Source organism: Zonotrichia albicollis, chromosome 1 (genome assembly GCF_047830755.1).
Source record: "Zonotrichia albicollis isolate bZonAlb1 chromosome 1, bZonAlb1.hap1, whole genome shotgun sequence".
Classification (NCBI taxonomy): Eukaryota; Metazoa; Chordata; class Aves; order Passeriformes; family Passerellidae; genus Zonotrichia; species Zonotrichia albicollis.
In genome coordinates this window covers 98,695,466-98,719,601 of record NC_133819.1, presented here as the reverse complement: position 1 = coordinate 98,719,601, position 24,136 = coordinate 98,695,466, and the positions used below count along the sequence as shown (strand labels likewise).

The window sequence follows — 24,136 nt, the reverse complement described above, 5'->3', positions numbered from 1 at the left end:
CCACTTTTCCCTCCTTCCTTGCCACCCTGAGGGCTCCTGAACTCTGTCACAGGATCCTGCCTGTGCTATCGCCTGCCTCTTCTTTCTGTGTGCAGTGGGGACAGAATTAGAACCAGTGCAATCAGCTCAAAAAGAATTGAGTCTGGGAAAGGGTCAGCAGGTTTTAAAATTAATGATGGTGGTGTGGACCCAACTGATCCTGGTTCTAAAGGCTCTGATCTTTTAATTGATTGAAGTTTAACTTTTGAGAAATCAAGTGAAACACAGTAAAATCTGTAGCATTTAATAATTCCTTCTACAGACATGATTTTGGTGTTAAACCTGAGAAGTGGAATTTATATATATTAATGTTTTTAATATATATAAAGGTAATGGGAAAATAGCTAATACAATAAGGCACAATAGCTAATACAATACAATAGTTTTAGAAAAATATAAAATACTACGAATTTTAGAAAAATTTAAAAACATGCAATCATATAATGAACCTCAAAATAGTGGAAGAATAACCCATGTAATTTTTCTGGAAAAAAAGATTAATGTACTCACAGATGTATATATTTTCTTCTAGTCAATTCTCTAGTTTGAGAGATTATGCTGTTATCTACTTTATGAATTTTGTTAATTAAAGTTGCTACAAAAGCATAATTACCAGCAAATAAGACTTAATGAAAAAGGAAGCTCAAAACATGCTGCATTTTTTCTCCTACATCATCTGTGCCACCCTTTTGCTATTCCTCAAATTCATAATGTCATTTTTAATGAGCTAGTTTCGATTTGGAGCAGGAGTACAGTAGAGAGTTGACAAATTAATACTACAGAGCTGTATGAGCACATTTTTCAGTCCCATCGGATTTAGACTTCAAATTCTTTACTCATTTATCCTTTGAAATTCTTTTAGTTAAGCTATTCATCTGCTCTATTTCCGGTTTACTTAAACACGCTGACAAAAAGGTTGAAAAAAAATAAACAGCAACAAAATATTTCCAAATTAATTTGAGAGGAAACCAGAGGCACATTATGATACAATAAAAAATACAAATTTTCTTTTTCTTTTTAATAACATATTTCAGAATATGGTATAATATACATTTTCTCTTAGAGCTTGCTCTAAAAGAAAATTCTGATGTTTACCCTTCAAAATCAATTAATCTCTTTTGAAATACATGAGCCAACATTTCTACTCACTGTAATTTTAACAGTGTAACAGATAAGTATGGGTTTTTACACATTGGAAAGAGTGTGACAGCTTCATGTCCTGTCCTGTGGCTTACAATGGAAGGATAACAAGATTTTGCCTCCTGTATTCACCTTAGACTTTAAGCCAGAGGAGGACTTGGTGGCTATTAAGAAACATGCAACTCTCTGAAATTTATGAAAAATGCAGCTGTGCAAGGAATACAATTTTACTTCTGTGTTTAGAAGGTTAGAAAGAAACTATGGACATCTGTAAAACAGCACCTGTAAATGTTGAAAAGCTCTGCTCCGGCACAGTAGCATGTATGTACAGCTCGTAAACAGCAGGAGACACCAATCTTGATGTTCATAATATTGGATGGATCAGAATCTCATAGAGCACACTCTTCTATTTGCACAGTCTCCTATAGTAGCTCATTGCTGCAGTAATAAGCACACAGGACTCAGTTTCTTCATGCAGGAAAAGCTAATTCATTATTCACATAATTCATTTTTATACAGTTTCCACAGATCTGTAAAAACCTCAAACTCCAATTGTCTATAGTTTTCTTGCTGCTCAATTCATTGGTTAAATGGTGTTTTGTATGTAGGTGCTGAGACTCTCTATTCTTAAATTGTTTATATATATTCTTCACTTGATCTCGTGGGATAGACTTATTGTTTTTGTAGGTTTGAACAGTTCTCTTACCAGAATAGTTTGTTGTGCTAACTGCTTTCATTCTTATGATTTTTTTACAAGGGAATTTACAAGCTGACTGCTAGCTTAGCTAGAGTAACAAGGCCTAAACCATCTTTTATAAGGACTTCCTTTTATAATATCTCTACCAGTATGCAACAGCTCAGATACCGAAATAAAAAAAACAAATAAAAAAAAATTTAAAAGAGACATCTTATATGGCTTTGTTTAAAAACAGCAACCTTTATTCCTGGATATGATGATGGTGATGATGATGATGATGATGATGATGATGATGATGGCAACTGAAAGAATTCATCTTATTATATTGTACACTTGAAAAACTTCCATGGCAGAGCATTACGCTGTCTGGAAAGGCCTGAAGCTGTTTGTGTGTCTCTGTGAGTGTTCATTGCTATATAAAGCCCCTATAAGCCTCCACAAAAACACAAATATTTGCTTACTTTAAAATAATACCTGAGTTTAAACTTTTTGACTCACAGGGCTTTAGAGTACAGACTTTAAATCAGGTAAATTGATTGTTCTGCTGTCAGATGCATGCCTTTTGCCTTCCCTGTTAAAACATGGAATATTCTGATGAAGCTGGCAGAAATCAATTTCCTGCACCGAAGACTCGTTGAGACTTTTGAAGTGAAATTCTTCATAGCTTTTCAGTCTAACTGTTGTACATCGATCCTGAATCATGAGGTTATATAATATTTGCTGGAACTTCTTCTTCCAGCTGCAGAGAACCTGTGGAATCTGCAGTGTTTTGTGGCAGGTTCTGTTCTGTGTGTGCAGCTGGCATCCACGTGCTGAGATGGGCAAAGGTCTGCAGGACTGGGCTTGAGGTGATGCTCAGTGGAGGAACTGGGGGCAGAGGTAAAATGGGAATGGCAAACAAGGGAGTATCAGATAGTAGAGAAAGGGACAGAAGGAGATTAGGAGAAGAAAGGGTGGTTAACAGGGCAGGTGTTAATAGGGATGCAATTCTCAATCACGCTAGTAAGACTGTATTTTAAATAAAATTTGGGTCCACCAAAAAGTTGTGAGGGTCAGTTCTTCAACTTTTAGCTTATGAGACATTTGATTTCTGCAGCCATAAACTTATATGTATTTTGTAGCAAGAGGCAAGAGGAGAGCCTACCCAGAAGTCTTACCTTTCCATCATACAATTCCTCCACAATTTGGATTTTTTCATTTTTTTTTCCCTGTCCTCAGTGGAGAATAAATTCTGAAGTTCTGTACCACTTCTATCCCCCCAAAATATCTGTCTTTCTGCCAGTAACATACGTTTTCCAAGAGTAACGGAGGAGGAGAAGGCAGACTTAATGTTTCAGCATGATGTATCTAACTAAACTGATCAATATCACCATCTTTACTGAATAAAATTAAGTTTTTCTTTATATAGGATTGAAAGAAATAGAGTGAGTGGTTTTTCTGTATCAAGGGACTTCCAAGCCTCCAGTCTGTGATCTTACGAGGCAGCTATGCAGTGTAACTCAGTTCTTTCTTGAAAGTGTATGATTTATCACAATGGAAGAACAGTTTGAAAAGAATATATACAATTTTCGTTTCTTAAAATGAAATTTGACGTCTGGGAATAAGGTTTCAGGTTTCAGACTACATGAAAAATGAATTATTCAGATGCTTACAGGGACAGTATTCTTTTTTGATGTAGTTTAACCTTATTTCACTGAAAACTTGCCTTCCTGAATAACCATCAAATATTCAGCCCATATTCAGACACTAATTACTCTGAGTTTGCTTTTTTATCCATTTTTGTGTGTTTAACGCATAAAAGCTTCTGATGAAGGTTAGCTCATATTTAGATACACACAAAGGAATTTTTAAAAAGTTTAATTAAAAATTATATAATTGATTAACTCACCAACAGCATTAAGTAACAAACCTTTAGAATACATGTTGTAGTAATAATTTCAATAATGAGTTCCTCTGAAAATAAAAATGTATTTAAGCAGATTCAGAGAGTGACAAAAGGTGAAGGTTTCAATTACATACAGCTAGATGAATGGGACTTGGAACAGGCAAAGCTGAAAGATGTAAAATATGATTGGTGTGCATGCTACAGTATTATATCCTTCAGGGGCAGTAAATTATGGCTACAAATTAATGCATTGTGACATCAAGCAACATCACTAAACTTTTATGCTTGTATCAAATTCAAAGTGGAAATTTCATTTGAAAGTTGGGTCCCAAAAAGGATTTTTCCCCTTAGCAAAAGAGTGTGAAAAATTGCATTTGATGCTCTTGCCTCTGCAGTGGAGATATTAAGTACCTTGAAAGGATATAAAATTGGGTTGTTTTTTAGTTTGCTTTTGGTTTTTTTTTATTTGTTGGATTGTTAATGGATATGCCCATTTTTCATAGTGGAGTTGACAATTCAAAGAGTTCTGAACCAATGGGTCTTGGGAAAGGAATCACTTCACAGGGATTGATTCATTCCAAACTTCTAGCACCATAGCAAACCTTCCTCTAACCTAGAGCTTAAATTATTCACATCTTGCCAACAAATCACATGGATACTATTTCAATGAACATGAGCTATTACACTGTCTTGTGAAAAATGAATGTGGAAAAGAATATCAGGTAATATGTAAAAGTTTTGTAAAGACAAGATTTTGTATACTTCTACCAGTTTAAATATTCCAGGCAAAAGGCAAATTGTACAGCATCCTGATGCTATTAGCTTCTGCAAAAAATAAAATAATAATATTGTTTCTCTATAGCTTTAGAATCAGTGTTCCAGATAATTCAAACTTATTTTTCTATGTCCTTCATTCTCAAATTGAATGTGTTTTCTAAGCTGACATCAGGGATGAATTTATCTTATGACATACTGATTAAGACCTTGAACTCTTTTTGTTAGTGATTTAATGTCAGCACAGAAGTAAATTTCAGTACTAGAAAGAAATATTTAGTAATGCAATAATTCAAGTCCTTTTTTTTTTCATTGTGACTGACAATGTTGTAATGCCCACAGCATCAACCACAATGCTTCCTATAGGCCTGCAAAACTTTGGCATATGAGGATATTTTTATTATATGCTGATTATCTGCTATATCAGCAACACATATATCATTATTATCTACTCATCTGAAAGGTTCTTTTCCTTACATTATATTCTTTTGAATTTTGTGTCTGAACTAAATATCCACCCCTGCAAGCAACAGCATTTTGACAAAATTCTATAAATGTTTCAAAAGGGAAAATGGAGCCTATGATCTCTTGGTTCCATGAGATCTATTTTAGTTTATTATTAAGAGATTATTAGGTCACTAGTGGAGTAAGAGTTTGGCTAAATCACTAACAGTTTTTAAGACAACAAAAAATTAGATTTCAATATGTGAAATAGGTGATCTTTTTTTCTAAATCTTCTTCATGATTGCAATAACATATTTTCTTTCAATAGTATTGAATTAATATGTACAGTAGAGGTAACCAGTGCATTAGTCTGAAACCTACCCTGAAGTATTGGATGATTTTCTTAAATATAGAAATATTTCTGTCACTGTGAATGTTCATGAAATGAGTTGTTGATCTTTCCTGAAATTGTTCTGTCACTAAGCAGAAATACCATTTGTAGAATGATTATTAAGATTATTAACCTGTAATTAAACAGCAAAATGCTTTACTTGAGATGAGATAGTAATTATCATAGTCTTGAAATGTACAAGATGGTGATTTTACAGAAGCTTTTTAAAGAACCATGCAAGTCACAAAACATTTACACAAGAAACACCTTTTTACACATCATTTAAAGTTTCAACTTTTCTGAATGCATCACTTCATGCTGAAGAGTATGAATGTGTTTCATGACCAAGATTAGCTAATGGTCTTCAGCAGAATTTGAAAACGTTTTCTGTAGTCAACTGTGCATTTTCTGGTCCTGAAAGATTGCTCAAAAGATAATTTGTCATGACAGTTTCTGTGTCAGCAGCTCTTTTCTTTATTCCTGAGAGCTTTAATTAAATCTTTTAGCTGTGCTTATCACTTCTTAGAAGATATTTCACTTATGTTTTATTCTGGGGACCAGAAGAATCACTTTCTTCTAGTTTTCACATAGCAATGTGAAGAATTTTTATTATATAGCTTCTTCCAACAACATTTCCAACAAGTTAAAACTTACATTACATACACATTTTTTTGGGGTAGCATGTTTGTCACTCATCAGTTCCATACTTGAAAGCCTCCTGCTGTGCTTTGCATTTACTGTCACTTGCAAAAAATAATACTGTTTGTTACTCATTTTTCTTCAAACAAGTTCCTGAGATGATTTTAAGGAATGGATTTTGTCTGCTTGCCCACACTGGAAGTGTGTTTAAAGACATAGAAGCAAACAAAACACATGGATGGTTTTTGAAGCATCAATACAGATCTGCAGTGACTACCACTAAAATTTTATGATAAGTCTCACACAAGACAACCTGCAATTTTTGAGAAAGTTCCCCAGGGTGTGGCATCATTCCATCATAGCAGCATATGGACTGAAGTTACTTTTCAGTAAAACTTCTTTATTTGTAATCACTAGACTAAACAAGAGCAAATCATGCAATAAATATTTAGCATTTGAGGAAGTACAGATTTTCAATATTTAAGCAAAACTATTTACTTGACACACAGGGATAAGTTTTTTATCATACATTATATCATTTTAGAAACCAATTCATAAGTATACATATTGCATTGCAGTTTTTAAATAGACAAGCTTAAAGTCTTCAGAGGCACTTAAACTTTTGTGGTTTGACATCTAAATGAAAAGTTAATGCTTCTACCCAGAATTGATCTACCAAAAAGCTTGCAATTTGTAGCAAAATATATGACTTCAGAATAATTTAAAAATTAACTTGTATATTCAAAACAAATAGATGCAATAGAAAAAAGAGAATGTGGAAAGGAGTATAAAAGATAAACATTAATTAGAAAGTGACGTATGACCAAGTGGTGGGATTTGTAAGCAATTATGCACTTTGAAGGAGGTCCTGGAAACCTATCATTGGAATGATTACTTATTTTCATAAGTGTTTCAAAGATTTACTTCCATATTCTAGAGTCATGTCCCTAAGGAAGCCAGCTAAAGCTGGTTTCATGAGATATGAAAAATGAAATACCTTTGGATGGGATGAGGGGAAAGTGTGGAGTGAGAGAAGCAATATTGCAAAATGGGTGCCAAATAGGCTAAGTTATGTGAAACTGGAGCATACAGCAAAAAATTACGAGACTAGTGATGCTTCCAGTTTTATATGTTTTAATAAGGCAGACTTTTGTTGGAGTCCAGTGCTAGCCAATAAATTTTAATTCTCAAATGACAATTATGGAGATGTTATTTCAACATTTTTAAGGCCATTCTTGATCTCAAAAAAAGAAATAAAATACACTACAATTATCTGAATTACGTAAATTCATCAATATTAACAAGAAATTTAACATTGATTGCAATGTATAAGGTTGATAATAATCCAGAGTTCTCCAAAGAAGAGACTGTAATTTGACCTTTTGCTTGAATTCATAATACAGACAAAATTCTGCTGGGTTTTACTGGAGAGAGAAAAATCCCAATCTGAAATCAAAAAGGCTGAACTTTATGTTTGCTTATGCTGCATTTTGGTGCATTGGTAGCACTTTAAAGTAAAAGAGAAACTCATCCTTATAAATCTGAATGTTTCTCCCTGGTAAGGGAGGATATGTGTCCTAAATTCAGTTGGAGTAAAAAACCACCAGAAGCAAAAAGTCCTGCAAGTTCTGGCAGACTTCATTTCACATTTACAATTCTTCAGATGCCACCTCAAACCCAGCTGGTTTCAGATTTTGTTTTGAATGCTCAACAGTGCCTAATGAGTGCCACAGGAAAACATCACACAAAATTCCATCCAAACTGGTGTCCTTTCTGGGATGGAAAAAAGTAAGTCCCTGAAAAACTTTAAGAACAAAGCAGGTGTCCCAGGGATACCATGCAAGATTCCAGGAAAATAATCAAAATCCAGGACTCCTCAGTCAGAGGTGATGTCTTTTAAGCCTTTTCCTCTGCCAAATTGTTCAGTTGCTTTCTGCTCCCCTGTAAAGCTTTTATAACAGATTACTACAAGAGGTCTTCAGACTCATGTTCTGTTAAAATTTATTTTGTACTGATAGAGGTTGTGACCTGCTCCCTTTCACTCCATCATATGCTTCCTGAAGTTTGTTTAGTCACGTCTGCTGTTCAAGCCAGACCATATGTGTGTTAGCATTTCTGTGTGGTTCTGCAAACCTTGCCTTGGTTTGGCATGATTTCTTGTCAGGTACAATAAATATTGTACTCAGTATTCATCATTTGATCATTTATTGGATTAATAGTGTAGCATAAATATTGTGTGCCTCACTTATTTTCTAGCAATTCACTTTTTTCTTTTTCCTTTTTTTTGTGCTTTACCGCTCCGGACCATTGTTACACTATCTTATCACTTTCTAAATTCTGCATAATGATCAACCATTTTCTTCTTTAAAAAGAGGGTAAATGTTCTCACTGAAAAAGCAATGGGATAACTAAGAAAAGCTATTAGTTTTCTAAATGGAATATTTCAGAAGTTTCCAACTTCAACTCCTGCAAATTAAGATTATTTACAATCTACTTGTCTAAAACTAATCAGAAGATCAGAAGTTAGTTATTCCCCATTGACTTTTTTTCTTCTTTTTTTTTGAATGCTGACAGTCTGATGATTCTTTTCACCGAATTGATCTCACTGTCACTTCACTGATCTCAAAATATCATATTTAGAAATCCTGAATGATGATGTGCAAAATTTTTTCTAGAGCCTATAATTCCAAGTACTGCACTTTTATCTTTTTAGGCAGAGTAATAGTAATGTATTTTTCTATATCTATCATGGTGTGACTTATCAAAAAAAAAAAAAAAAGAAAAGAGATAATCTATTTTATAATCTACTAAAATTAACAGCAGCAAGCAAGGATGGTCTGTCAACATGGGTCTGTCAGCATTTGTGGTGCCTATAGGCTTGTGCTTCTTTACTATTACCTGGAAAATATTTGGCACTTAGTTTTTCATTTGTGCAATAGTGCTTCAGTTGTGTTCCAAACTTTAGAAAATTAATAGAGAAAAGCAGATCCAGTGTTCTAACATTCTTACAGTTTTAGATTCATAGCTGTTTTTCTTACAGACATAAGATTTTTAAAGTAAAACAGCATCTCACACTTGGAGAATGCAAATGTATTCCTCTTAGAGGCACTTTAAGTGCTTCCTTATGCAGATGACACTGCCACTAAAGAGCTTCTTTCCCTTCCCAGTACAGTTGCACTTGTCATAAAAATTCCAAAGTGATAGCTGAAGACTGCAAAGTTAAAGTTGAGCAAAGATTATTCATATTCGTTGCATGTTGTATCTAAATTTCTAGGTTATAAGGAGGGGAGGCTCAAGAAAACTTTGAAATTCTTACTGACGCCAAAGAGTTGTTCCGAAGAAATTATTTGTGTGTGCTCATGATTTGTATTAGTTTTGTGAATATAGCTCTATAAATTTTACAGATACATCAACATTGAGCTGTCAGTGCTGCTTCTTTCACAATTTCCAGGGGAAAAATATATTTCTCCCATCAGGTTTAGGAATAATTAAATGCTGTGTTCATGCCTCATCTTATTCAGAGGTAAATTAACTCATACACATACATGAGTTTGTGACAAATATGTTTCTATTTTCATGTATGATTGGACTATGTTCAATTTTCTATCTAATATAACTTGAAATGGATGAGCTACTTCACCAAAATGTCAAGGCCAATCACTATTGCAATCTCACAGTGAATAATTCTAATACTCTTTGTGCATCAGTTTATGCAGTTAATGTAACTATAGTGGCACAAAACCAATTAAATCCAGCACATACAAGACATAGACAGAATTCAGAACCATGTGATGAAACAACCAGCTTGCTTGGTTTAACTTTTTGTGATCTTTAAATCTAGCATAGGTCATGTATGCCTCTGAATTCTGCATATTCTATGGATCTTCTGTATCTTCTATAAAATGCTGTAAAAATTCTTAAAATCTAAGAAAATCTACCAAGAAGACAATATTTTCAAACTGTTTTTTGATATTTCAGAACCCAGTAAAGTGATGCTCACTCTAAGTCCCCTGCTGTGATTCAGAATTTTCAGGAAATAAAGAGAATACATTAAATCAGCTATGTCTGTTTAAAAACATAGCAGAAAGATGGATTCAGTTTCTAGTCAGAGAAGAGCTTCATAGCATTTTGGTCCAATATTCTATTGATTTTAATGACATAAATACAACTATAATATTTTTATTTATTATATATATTTTTGAGAAGCAGCAATTTACAGGCATCTAAAGAATTGTTTGAAAAATTTAATCTGGAATTAGCAGAAAATTTAGAGATCTGAAAAAACAAGGAACTGCAAAGCAACAAATAGAAAAATGGAACAGTAAGTAAATTAATCTATGAAAAAAAATGGAAAAAATGACAAAATTTCTGTATTGCAATTGAAAGAAAGAACGTTCAAGATACAAACCCCTTTCTATCATTAGAAGTTATAAATAAAATCGTAGAGGATGTGAAATTAAACTCAATTACACACAATTAGAGCTACCAGTATTCCATCTTCATGTAATGTTTAGGAGGTTTTTTTAGCTTTAAAGCAAAACTGTGCAATAAACCAGTACTGTGTGTGCTCCAGCTGCTGAATGGGTCATGTGAGAGCATTGGGTGCTTTGCAAGAAAAGAGTCTTGGACTGTTCCACTCATAGGCAGCGAGCTGAGAGGGGCGTGAATGAGATTTACAGAATCATGAAGGCAGGGGATGGGCTGAGCATGGCACTGTGGTTGGCCAAAGGGGAGAAACAGGGGTCACTGGAGCCTGGGTGAGGGCAAGGATAACAAGGCAGCGTTTGCACAGCCTTTTGCACAGAAAGGTGCAGAAGGGGGAGACAGGAAACCGTAGGACAGTCAGTCTCACCTCAGCCCCTGAAAAGGTAACAGCTAAACCTGGAAACCATTTCCAAGTGTACTGAGGACAATAAGTGCATTGTCTGGATCCAGAATTGGTTATCTGAGTTGCTGGGCAACAGGACAGTAAGGGAATCCTGAAAGTACAAAGTTGGAACATCTCCTCAGACATTCCCGATTCAATGGTTCTGGATGCTAGAGATCGACCAGAAAAAATAGTGGTAGAAATGCAGTCATTTCATTAGTAATTTTGTCCCAGCAATGTTGTAATCCAGAGACACCAAAATTGGACTTTTCAAAGGAGTGTGTAGGTAAGGTCAACTTATCCTGAAATGCATGGTGAATTAGGTGCATCAATAATATAATTGAGATATGGAAATTTTCAGGCAACTTTTCTTACCAAAAAACCCCCTAAACTTAGAAAAGCAGTGTTGTTAATTTTTACCAGACGTATGAATAGTATTTGGCAAATATCAATTTGTTTTCCTAACACGTTGGTAAATAGATAAAACACCATTGTGAAAAATTGACAAGGGAAAAAAAAAAAAAAGCATGATATATATCTTATCTATTTGAGTTTTTCCTAATCTTTAACTGCTTTACTCTTTCACTGCTTTTGTCTTTGTCTGCTTTACTGCCATTTTGGCATCAGAGGCTTTTCCCCTGCTGCTTGCATACATAAGATAATTTTACTGGTCCTGAGAGCCCTTGTACATTTTTTATCAGACATGGTAGGTCCTAAGATAACAAAACCTTCATGTCATCAGATTACCATCACCATTTGTTGCTTTTCACTTCAACTCCCACATGATTTCAGCAGTCAAAACCTTACTAGGCACAGAACTGGAGATTAGTGCTTTGTGATACTTGAAAGCTGAGGTTCCAACTTCCAGCTGTATGATTTTCCAGCTGCATGCTATCTTTAACAGCTGGTGAGATAGTAGCTGCTATCATGTCAGAATGTGAAGCTGTGAGGAATGGAAGGGAGCAGAATGACTAATTGTAATGCACACATTCCCTTTCTATCTCTAGCTTTGCAAGTTTTGAAAGAAATGCCTTCCCTGTTGCAAAGCTCATAATCACAGCACAGCAGTTGTGCACAGTATTTGTTCCCACTCCAGCAGGTTCAAGAGATACCAGAATTTAATACTGTCAGAGATGAGCAGTGTTTTGGGCAATGATCCAAGGCAGAACATGGTCTATAGCATAACTCTCTAGTGCTTCCCAGAACTCTCATATAATTTTCATTCAATGACTATAACTAGGAAGCATAATATTGAATGATACCACAATATACTAAGCAATTTTTTCAGGAGTTAAATTATTTCTTTTCTTGAATGTACACGGTTTTTTTTCCCCTTTTTTTGAGGAGAACTTGATTTTCAATCTAAATCTTAGCACACTGTAGTTTTTTTCATTGTGAAAAGTACAAAGAACCTGCCCAATATAATTCTGAAATTACTTAATTTAGTTTCATGTCATATTTGGATGGAAAATAGCAAGTGAATATTGGACACGGGGAGGAAAGTTAATGTCTGCTTCATAGAGTTGTATCTTTCATACCTGGAAGAAGTAAGAGGAAAGCAATGAAGATGCATGCTGAGCAACTGTTAAAAGTTGAGAACTCTGAAAGGGTAAAAGAAAGGAAATTGAAGCTGGCAACCATGTAATTGCTGGGAAGGGAAAATATCGTGATTTTTATTGGTCTGGAGATTATGTAGGTGAAGATTTTGTGGCAAGTGAATTTTAATGTATTAAAAAAGGAACTAGAAAAGGGCTTGTGCCAAGTGCACTTTCTTAGCCTTTTTTTTTCAATTCTTAAGAAAAAATTGCTCAGAGAAAACATTATATACAAATCACAAAACAGAAAGGAATGTATATATTATTTATATCTTCTTTGTAGAACTAGAAGAGCTATTCCTGTGTTCAAAATCAAAAGACATTTTAAAAAAGAAAGCAATATATAAAGCATTTAAAAGAAATATTGAAACGTTATACAAGTGTGACTTTTTGTGTCTACTTATAAGTCCTATGTCCTTTCTGCATCCTTCAATATTCCTGAAATCTCTTTTCAATTTTTACTTTCAAATGTACTTAATTTTTGAGTGCTTGCAATACGAATGTAAAGCTTTGAATAATGAGAAAAATGGAAAAATCAGTTTGTATTTAGCCTAAATGTATGCTTAGCAAGAGCAAAAATGCTGAGACATGCTTTCTTTTCAAACATAAGGAAATTTTCTGATATCTTATTGTAATATGCAAGGAATTAAATATTTATTGGCAAAATTACATGAGTGATAAATGGAGATGTACATAAGAGAAAAAAAAATCTTCAGACAAATTTTGAAAAATGTATTCTATTCTGAATACTTTCACTGTAAAAGCAGATGATATTGGTATTCTGCTTCATTCCAGCAGGTTCAAAGTATTCTAGAAACCAAAGATAGAAAGGCCATTACTCCCCTATTACTATCATTCCCCTAAAGGTGAAAATTTTACTTCTTGTGTCCATTTTCTTGGGGAGAATGGATTGAATTTTTCTTCTATCATGTAGTTGAAAGGGAAAGTTGTCTTATTTGGACATCCCATAGCCTGCCATGGTCATATTCTAAAATGTTATAAATGAAGACAGATGTTATTATGCAAAGCTACTATGAGAAAAATATCTGAATATCTGAGAATTAACAACTTAAGAAAAGGAGAGCTTTTATTTTAAAGGTCATTTTAATTCTTATTATATGTCAGAATCATATGTCAGAACAGCAAAATAATTATGTTATAAATGGAAATTATTCTTTTGGAAAACCACAGTTAACAAAGGTTATGAAAGACTGTTCAAAGGAGTCCTTTCCTATTAAGTATCCACTGACTTGTATATATCTTTTCCCATTATGAAAGTTCTTACAGTGGGTAGTGAATTCAAAATTTCAGCACAGTTACTGTGATACAGAAGCAAAAGGTCTTGTTTAGTAGGAAAACTTTGATTAAAATATTCATTTTGTCATGTTTTCTAGGGAAAACATTACATGTGATTGTATAGTGAATGCCAGTGATACCTATTGTAATAATACACTGTACCCAGAAATGTACTTGGGAAATTTATTCTGACATAAATTTTGAAGTAAAAAGGGGTTATAATTAAATAAGAAAACACAAAAAATTTCTTGAAAGGAAAATAAAATCATAATTTATCATGGGTTCAGTAAGTAAAAATAATTTAATGATAAATAAAGAAAAAGATAGCTTGTGCTCTGGTGGATCTCAAAGGAAACACAACCTTTAACATTTAAAAAAAAGTCATGCTGTTTGAGAGCACATGTAGTATTTTTAGAGATTGGAATGGCATAGTGGGTGAGTTTACAGTGGGTTTGAGTAATTTCTGCAGTATAAAATATGAAACCTAATTCAATATCCATATGTTCACTCATGATCTTTTACAGTCCCCTAATGCTAAATGGCAAATACATTTTAATTAAAGCAGAAGCTGACATAAATCCATGTTCTATAATTTGGGCACTAACTTGTAACTTCACTCAGAATCTTAATTATTTTATTCATAAATAAATGTCTAAAATTGTAGTTTAGTTTATACCAGTAGATGCTAGCTCAAGCTTATAGAGTTTTCCTTTCTGAACTCTGATTAGGTTTCATACCAGAGATCCCTTCCTTCCTTACCCACCAATGAAAACAGCTTAGCATAGCACCACTGTTGAGAGAGTAAATGACAAATGGAAGTGGTTCTGAACTGAAATTTATTATTGATTATTGCTAAGTGAAGTCTCATCTTTTTGTATTTAAAAATTACATATCCAGGATATTAATTATTTCGTCTAAATTATTTGATCAAAACGTTTCTGATGCAAGTATTTGAGATTTTAGTGGTAGGGGTTAATTTTCATTCTTATTTCATTTTCTATGTCAAGCTCATGATGCAATATATGCCTTTTAGAAAGACACATGACATAGTTAAGAGAATTCTTTTGAGAAGAGAAATATTTTTTTAGTCTCCATAGGAGTCCTAAATTTTAATAGGAATCTTGATAGGATTGAGCTAGCGTGGCAAAATTCAGCTAATCTAAGAGTCCTATGGAATCTGTAAATACCAAAAAGAGAGACAATGTGTTTTACAAATAACTATCATTGTGTTTTTGGAAATCCATAAATTCCTTAAGCTTTAGTTTTTCAAGAATGAATGTCCTTAAAGGAGAAAAATATTTTGTACATCTTCATTTCCCTCTCTTCTCCACAGGTACCGGTGGATATTTATCAGAAATAGTCACCTTATATTTCTTGCTGTATTTTCATTCACGCTGCTACACTAATCCCTTACGATTTTGCCTCTAATCTGTACTCCGGAGAGAAGCACACATCTGTCCTTGGGAAGTCATCCTTGATTAAAACAAACAGCAACCTTGTAATGTCTCTCTGCAGAATCATTACAGCAAATTGTGTGAGGATTAAATAAGATGACAATAATAATTTAAGTATCATGAGTAGCTACCTTAAAATAGTTCTATCTAGCTCATCCATCTATTTAAGGTTTGCAAAGAATCCTACCTTCCTTTAATACTTATTGTGCACTTTCACTAAAAAAGAGATTAATTGAAACAGCAGTGAACTTTTTAAAAATATTCTGTGGAGAAATGAATGCACAAACGATATTAATTGAGCTCTAAAACACTGGTGCTAAACAACAAAAGCAAGGAAATGCACAGTGAAGCAGGAAATGTACCATATGTTATTGTATACCTGGGTACAATGGGGACACTCTCTTAATGGCCTTCTTAATATTTCTGTTGTACCAGATATTGGTGGACATATGGTATGCTGCCTTTTTATACGCTTGTGTCTTTTCACAATTTTGTTAGCTGACTTTGATAGAATTTTCTGTTTGTCTGCTGTTAGGAAAAAGGCTTTAAAATGTTTTGCTTATTTATCTGGAGTTTGAAACCCATGCACATCATTTTGCTTATTAATTTATACCCCATTTTTAAAACTTTCTTCAAGAGCTGTTGCTTATTTCTTTTATTTTTAAGCTTTCCATAGTCTTAGTCCCTGTCTGGAAGTAATTTGAAATACAGTTGAGTGTTTCACATGCAGATGGGTTTTGACTCAATGTCAGTGCTGGCCAAACAGATGGCTAAAGCAACAGCAACAGCTGCAGAGCTCACCAGGCTTTGCACAACCAGAATGGTACAACCATAGAATCATAGAATTAGAGAATCCTTTCGGTTGGAAAAGACCTTCAAGATCATTAAGTTCACCAGTTAACCCAGCACCACTAAACTATGTCCCTAAACATCATATCTACACATCTTTTGAACACTCTCAGGGATGATGACACAACTACTTCTCTGGGCAGCTGGATTCAGTGCCTGACAACACTTTTACTAAAGAAATTTTTCCTAATATCCAATCTAAACCTCCACTAGCACAACTTAAGGTAATTTTCTCTTGTCCTTTTTCTTACTTGAGCATTCATGCCACTGGCTTCTTCCCTACTGACCCAAGGAACCTCAACGAGCTCCAGCTGGCAGCAAAGTTTCCCATTTCTCTTGGCTCCTAGTGCCCTTCCAGCTGAGAAACAAAACAAAACTTCTTGTGACATCATTTCCTGGACACCACGTGTTTTCCAATTCGGCTGATACAGAATACCAAAGGGAAAGATTTCCCTAATTTTTTATGGCCCAATCTTCATAAATGTTAGCATTTAAATAGGTTGTTCATTGCTTCCATCACATGGAATGCAACACATTGAAGTCACAGAAGTCCAGAGGTAGTCAGAGGAAATATATCATGTAGCAGAGAAGAGCAAATGGGCCAAATCTTTTTGACATACATGTGACTTACTCCAGTTATATCCTGGCAAAAATTCCCTTCATTAAAGTGATCTCAGGGCTTCTTACTGGAGGTGATGGAAGACTGTTTAAACCAATGTAGAAACAAAAGGACGTTGTTGTACATCAGCTGGTCAATCGCCATTCTTAAGTCTTATAAGACATTACAGATCAGGGCTAGTTTTTTAACTAAGTTTTAGTAATTTCTGGTAAGTGTGAGTACCTTTGTCTGAACATTTAAAACTTGCCATTCTAATATTCACAGAGCAGTTCTGGTAGCAGCTCATTATATGTGCAGCTGCATTAGTTTAAATATGAAATAGAAGGCATAATGAAAGTCTCCTAACATTTTATAATGTCAGTAACCTTACATTGTATCTAGCAATGCCAGACTAATTGTTTCTGAAATGTTTAAATAAGAAATATTTTAAAAACAAATAACTTGATTTGTCCTGAAAGCTTACCATGTGCATTCCCAGGAAATCAAGTAATTTAAGTCCATAGCCATCAGTTACACCTAATATTTTTTCATATATTTTAGGGTTTTTTTTCTTTAAATTTAATTTAAAACTTTTTCAGTTGCTAGTTTTAGGAATTCTATTTTTAATTTATATTAATATATGTTTGATTAGCACATGAATGGGAAAGGCTAGAACTGAGTAATTTTGCACAAGTATTTTAATAAGGAGTTGTTCATATAACTTATCTGGAATTTTTTATAAGGCAAAGTCATTATTGGAAATCATTAAATGAAAGTAATTAAAAAGGAAACAACCATCTCTTTCAAAAGGATTCCAGTAAAATTCAATACCAGCAACCAAGTTGCTGCGCAGCCCAGTCTTGTGTATCCAGCAGGATGAAGAACTTGCCAGCTTATTGATTCTTACTGATGTAGGGCTTGGCAATCAGTCTGTATCTGGAATAATTAGTGGGGATGTTAATCAGTAGACAGGAGCATCATGGTGTCCCTGACACTATAAAGAATTACACTGCTATGCCAGCTCAAAGGCTTTTACACTTTGGCAGCTTAAATGCTTTTGACATCTGACGCTGTTTTCTCTAAGAACATTGTTGTTTTATAAATAGTAGGCAGATTAGATTAGATGTGTGTGCACAGTGGCATGACTGACCTGTCCACACTGTCAGGGAATGGATTTACAAATGCATTACAATTGCAAAGAATTAACTGGGCACCATTACAGTGGTAAAAAGTCGCAGGTTCTTTGACATTTTATTCAGACTTTGTTCACAAGATTATTGGGGTCCAAAAATTAAGAGTAAACCAATGTGTTCATGAATTCTCTTTTCTGAAAACCTGTTCAAGACACATAAAGGGACAAGTAACAGAGTAATTGCACCATGGCTTTTGCTAGCATTTGAATGAAAGTGCCAAGATGGTATGGAGGAAATTGGAGATGTATGCTCCTAAGCTTAAAGCACAATTAATTAATCATGGATGAGATAAAAACCAGTAACATACAGAGGCAGTTCAGATCTGACATGATTTCCTCACTTTTACATAAAGTCTTCTCAAGTCAGCTTGTACTGTAGCTACTTTGGGTGTACTTAAGATCATAAATTTTGATAAATGTGTGCCTTTTTGTGCAAGGCTACTGTCTGTTCACTGTCCTCTAAATTCCCCAGAGTGTAATAGCCAGTTTCTGGCACCCAGCTTGAGTGGATGTTCTTGCTCTGCTGCACATTGTTATTAGGAATGCAACTTATCAACTCAAAACTTATAAAAACTGACATACTTTTATCATAGTTATGTTTCAATTATAAATTTTATAGTGCTTATATTATCTCCCTATTGCTATTAATTTAATATGAGGACATTATGCCAAACTAGTGGCTAGAATTCTGTCAAATGAGGAGTTTGAGACCTGTTTGATCTTTTACACTATTTTCCACTTTCCCTTCTTGCCAAAAAGACACATGAGTTAAAAGTGCTTTAAATGTATCTTGAATAGCAATAGGACTGATGTTCAGAACTGCCAATCAATAAATAATGGCTCCTAGCCATCAAAAGTGTAGCTCGCTTCTTTCTGTGAAAGACAATTCCAAGTAATTGCTCTGAAACCTTATGCTTTTTCATTTCTTATTAAGGAATCAGCTGAAAAAGGATCCAATGTGTACACTACAGAAAGATTTCCTCATCTAAATTCTAATGTCTCCTATTGGAATATTTTTCTTAGAAGAAATTTGAGCCTCAACTGTTTAAACTTGAACTGACTTTTCTGTTTCCTGTTGTGGTCACACCTCTTTAAAAATTCCATTCCAGAGTAAAGAGGTGGAAGGAAGTGAACGCAGGATTTGGGACCAGACGAAGTTCCTTGTCTGTTGTTGGAGATTCTACCACGACAGTGAGTGAAGATATGGGAGATCACCAAAACCCCTGCAGCAACGAGGCTAACAGCAAAGAGGAGAGGCCAACATTGCTCATAAAGACATACAAGAAAGTTTCATCGAAAAAGTGCATGTCAGATATGTATAGGAATACTCTGTGCATTGTTTCTATGCATTCCTGATTTTTTTATAGGAACCAAGGAAAACATGCTAGAGTCAGGGTGCACATTTCTAGAAGTTATGTTGGCCATTGTCATTCCTTTCCAGTTGTTCTAACTGTTCTCTTCTAAAGCAAAAGGTGGACTTTCATTAAAATGTTCTATATTTTACCTTTGGGAAAAAGGACTTTAAAATGTTCATGGTCTATGAGAGAGGTTCACATTCTTTCCTGGGAAAAAGTTGAGTCTGAAATGGAAGTCAGTGGTTTGTTTCTTGCTTTCCTCTTGTATTTTACTTTCATAACACAGTGGAAAAAATATCTGTATCACAGGACCCCCAGTTCTACCAGAGTGACATGTCTATTACACTTTTCTTTCATTAGAAAAAAGAAGGGAAAAAATTATTTTAAATATCCAAAAATTATCACATACACCTTTAGACTTAAAAAAGTCCTTTCCTTATGTGTTTCTTGTACTCCTCACATAACAAAATAAATGCATCTCAAATTTACCTTATTGTCTACATATCACATTTTTATTTATATTTTACTTTATTAATTGTCCATTAAAAAGATTTGTAAATGTCACATAGGAAGTAGCATAAATAAGATAAACTGGAAAAGCAAATTTTGAGAATTTTAGAAAATTCACAATTTATAAAAACAATAGCAACTTTCAGGCATCAAGGGAGACATAAAGTATAATTTTGTTTGCCTTGTGCAAATGATAATGAGTATGTGCAGATTCTATTTCACAAGGCTTGCTGCAGTTGCTCAGGAATATGTTTGTTTCACTCCTTATATCCCTATAAACTGAAAACATATCTTAATGCTCTAGTTGTATTTAAAGCTATTTCCTTACTAAGAGGGGGCTGTTAGATCTCTTGATTTCTTTTGTACCCTAGGACCATACAAAAAGTGAAAAGTGAAAAGATTATTTCTTACACAGCAATTGCATTTTTCCCAGGAATTCTCTGAGCTGCAGATACTTTGAATCTGGGAACAGAATGTTCTTATGACCCTTTCTGAGCTTTAGGCTGCTGCTGGAGATGGGATGTGAGAGCAGAAGTATCTGTGTTTTGACAATCTTTATATATTCTTAACCCTCTTTCATGTTTGTAATGCTGAACTAATTTCAGGCACTACCCCTCAGTGCATGCTAAGGGATATACAATGAGGGAATTCTGTCTTTGCTGCCAGTAGCTGATTTGCAACTTCGTCAACAAGGTACAGGGATGCAGTGAGAAAATTTATTTTTAAATGGAATCTAAACATGTAATACTTACAAGAATTGACAATAAGATTCATAATTCCTTTTTTCATAATTCAAACTTCCTCCCTTTATTAGCTCACTGGTTCAACGTTTTATATTAGACAAAAGATCTCTGGACTTTTTCCATGCATTGTGAAATGGCACACTGACTTTCTCTAAAACTCCATCTCCTTTTCTTATGCCAGCATCCTCACGATGCCACAGTGTGTGAAATGGCTGCATTGAAAATGTTGATGTGAACAATAGAAATGGAAAGTGCATAATTATTGATTTTTAAGTGCTGCAGCAGCCAAATTTACTTCTATGGTTATACTGAAGCACTAGAAAGAATGGCAACACAACAGCTTACTGATAAAAGCTTGTATCATTTAGATTAACTTCAGAGATAAGATCTTTCTCTTTTTTTCCCTTTGACAAGCCATTAGAAATACAGCTATTTTAGAGATAAAGTATGGTTTCAGCACTGACCAAAATATCTATAAGCTCCAGAGTACTTTTTTCAGTTCTCAGTAATTGTGCCTAAAAATCAAGTCAAATTATATTAGGGATTACTGGGGAAATTGGGATTCTGTCTTTTCTGTCTCTATTTCTAAATCTGTAGGAAAACCAGTTGGTGCTGGAGAACACTTCTGTGCTAACAGCTTGGTAGTGCAACATGGATATTGAGGGAAATCAAACCAGGAGCTACTTTCTGTTGCTCTTTTTTAACTCTATCATAAACCCTTTCATATGTGTTCACTTTATTATACAGCTCAGCAGATGGGACACACCTGGCTGGTCTAAAAGTCATGGTGACAATAAAATATCACCACATGATGCTAGTTTTACAATTTATATTTCAGAATGTCAGTACAGTATCTTTTCTTTCTCATGAGAAAATTTTAGTTTCTTTTGGGGTAGTTAATATTGACATTTGTCCCGCACATATCTTTCTGATCACTTATTGATCACATTTTACTTTTAGGCACCTTCTGAATAGCACTTTTTAAGTTTTCTTTCTTGCCTCTTATAGATCACACAAGATGCCTTAACTTTATATGATTTCTCCCTATTGCCTGAGACAGAGAAAACTCAGCTACTTCCATTATCTAAATAAAATATTTATTTCATCTTTATATAGGCAGAGAACTTCAGAGGCTTCTCTGAAGAAGTAAACCCATAAATTAGTCACTTGAAAGTGAGTCAAAATAAGATGATGTATGATTACCCTGGCTGCAGTTGAGAATGTGTGAGAATGCTAATTTATGACCTTTCCATAATAATACTAGAATATTTCCTGATCTTAAATATACACCTATGATATTTGCTATATACCAATGTTCTCACCCATTCCTCTTCACAGTTTCCATGTGGGAAGTGAAGATACACGCATTTGTGCAGGAGTGATTTGCTCAAGGTCACCAAGCATAATTATGGGAAAACCAAGAAAACTAACCTTAAATCTGGTAGCAAACAATTGAGCTGTTCATCTTTTGAGATGAATGGTGCCTAAAACAGTGGAAAAAAATAGTCGCTCCTATTTTCCTTTGTAAGGTAATAAATAGCATTAATTTTTTATGTGGTCAATTTTGCAAACTGATTGTAAACACAGTGATAGAATGACATGGAAATAATTTTCACAATGCTCAATTAAACCTTGTTTGATACCATCAACGTGTGTATTATTTAATATTGTTACATGTGCAGAAAGATAGGAAAGAAAGAATGATTTACATGGTCTTGTGGTCCCATATTAGTTGATATGGAAACAGTGGGTAACACTGTGTTTGGAATAAAATAAACCAAAATAGCTCAGCTGGAAGAGACCTACAGTGACCATCTACGCCAACTGCTGACCACTTCAGAGCTGACCAAAGCTAAAGCTTGTTGTAAAGGGTGCTGTCTAAATGCCTCTTAAACACTGACAGCTTTGGAGCACTGATCTCTAGGAAGCCTTTTCCAGTGTTTAACCACACTCTCTGCAAAGAAATTCTTCCTAATGTCCTAAACCTTCCTTGGCACAACTTTGAACCATTGCTATGCATGCTGTTACAGGACACTGGGGAGAAGGGTTCAGCAATTCCCTCTCCACTTTTTCTCTTCAGGAAGCTGCAGAGGGTGATGAGGCTGCCCCTCAACCTCTTTTTCTCCAAGCTACACAAGCCTAAAATCCCTAGCTGTTCCTTCTAGGACATTGCCTCCAGCCCTTTCACCTGCTTTTTTGTCCTTCTCTGGATTCATTCAAGGACCTTTTTATCCTTCTTAAATTGTAGGGTGCAGAATTGCACAAAGCGCTCGAGGTGAGGCCACACCAACGCTGAATAGAGCAGGACAATCACTTCATTTGACTGGCTGATGGCACTGTTTCAGCCATCCCAGGATGGGATTTTCCCTCAGGACTTCCAGGGCACTCTGCTGACTCACACTGAGCCTGCTGCAGAGCAGCATCCCCAGGATCCTTCCTCCAAGACTGCTCTCCAGCCATTCCTCTCCCAGTTTATTACAGTGCCCAAGAGTACGCCACCCTTGGAGCAGAATATGACATTTGTTCTTGTTGCATTTCATCCCATTAATCTTTACCTAATGCTCCAATCTGTCTAGATCCCTCTGCAAGGCATCCTGTGCCACAAGAGAGTCAATAGCAGCTCCCAGCTCGGTATCATTAGCAAACCTGCTAATGGTGTATCCAGCTCCTGCATCCAGATAGTTAATAAATATATTGATACATTATTGATACGTGTATTGAAGGAAACGGACTCTAAAATTTAGCCCTGAGGAGCACTACTGATGGTCAATTGGCAGACAGATGTAGCACCATTCAGTACAAACCTTTGAGCTCTGCTCTTCAACAAGTTCATCACACAGCACACCCTAAAAACACTCATCCCACAGCTGGACAACTTGTCCAGAAGGATGCTGTGAGGCACACAATTAGCAGCCTTAGTAAAACCCAGACAAGCTATATCCTTCACACATAGGCAGATGACTTTATCATAGAAATATATCAAATTAGTCATGTAGGACTTTACTTTTGTGAATCTATGTATGCCATATTGATTTCCTCCTTCCCAAAATTAAGCACTGCTTTTCTGAGGGATGTATCAATCTCCCTCTAGAGTACTCTGAAATACTTTTCAAGATACAGGCCAAAATAATGTGCATTTATTGCACTGTTGACTTGATTAACAGTTAGAGAATACTACTGAAATCTCTACTCTTGTATTCCCCAATCTACCTGTCTCCACAACTTTCTCAACTGAAAAGTTTTCTCAGAATTATCTATTTTCCCCATTTTAATGGAAAGAATCCTTAAATGCTGCATTTAAAATATGCCAGTAAGCATACTATTTCTCAGAAAACATGAAGATTCTTGGATGTCTTTTACCATTACAGACCTTTTATCATGTGACTTCAGGAAGAAGACAGGCAATTTTAGTCAATTGAAATCAGAAAAGGTCTATTCATAATTTTGTACAGTCTAAATCAAAATGACCTAAAACCCAATACTAATTTCAAAGAATATTCTAAATATATTCAACAAATATAACTGTGTAAGACTGCAAATGTGATTCAATTGCCTCCTTTAATCATGAATAGAATATTTTCCAGGCAATGTCATTTCAGGAATCTATTGATCATAATTAGAAAAGGGCCATGAATGACTGCTTATGCTAAGATTGAATAAAATAATTC

At 34.8% G+C, this 24,136-nt stretch overlaps 1 protein-coding gene across 1 annotated transcript in view; it reads left to right on the top strand.

Annotated features, from left to right (window-relative positions):
* The window catches only part of CCDC102B (coiled-coil domain containing 102B), a 140,278-nt gene extending 117,443 nt beyond the window's left edge, over window positions 1-22,835 (top strand). The window contains exon 6 of the mRNA XM_074547915.1: window positions 18,970-22,835. Within this exon, the coding sequence (XP_074404016.1) occupies window positions 18,970-19,059 (90 nt within the window). The 3' untranslated portion in view covers window positions 19,060-22,835. The remainder of the gene's footprint in view (window positions 1-18,969) is intronic.
* The last annotated feature ends 1,301 nt before the right edge of the window (window positions 22,836-24,136 follow it).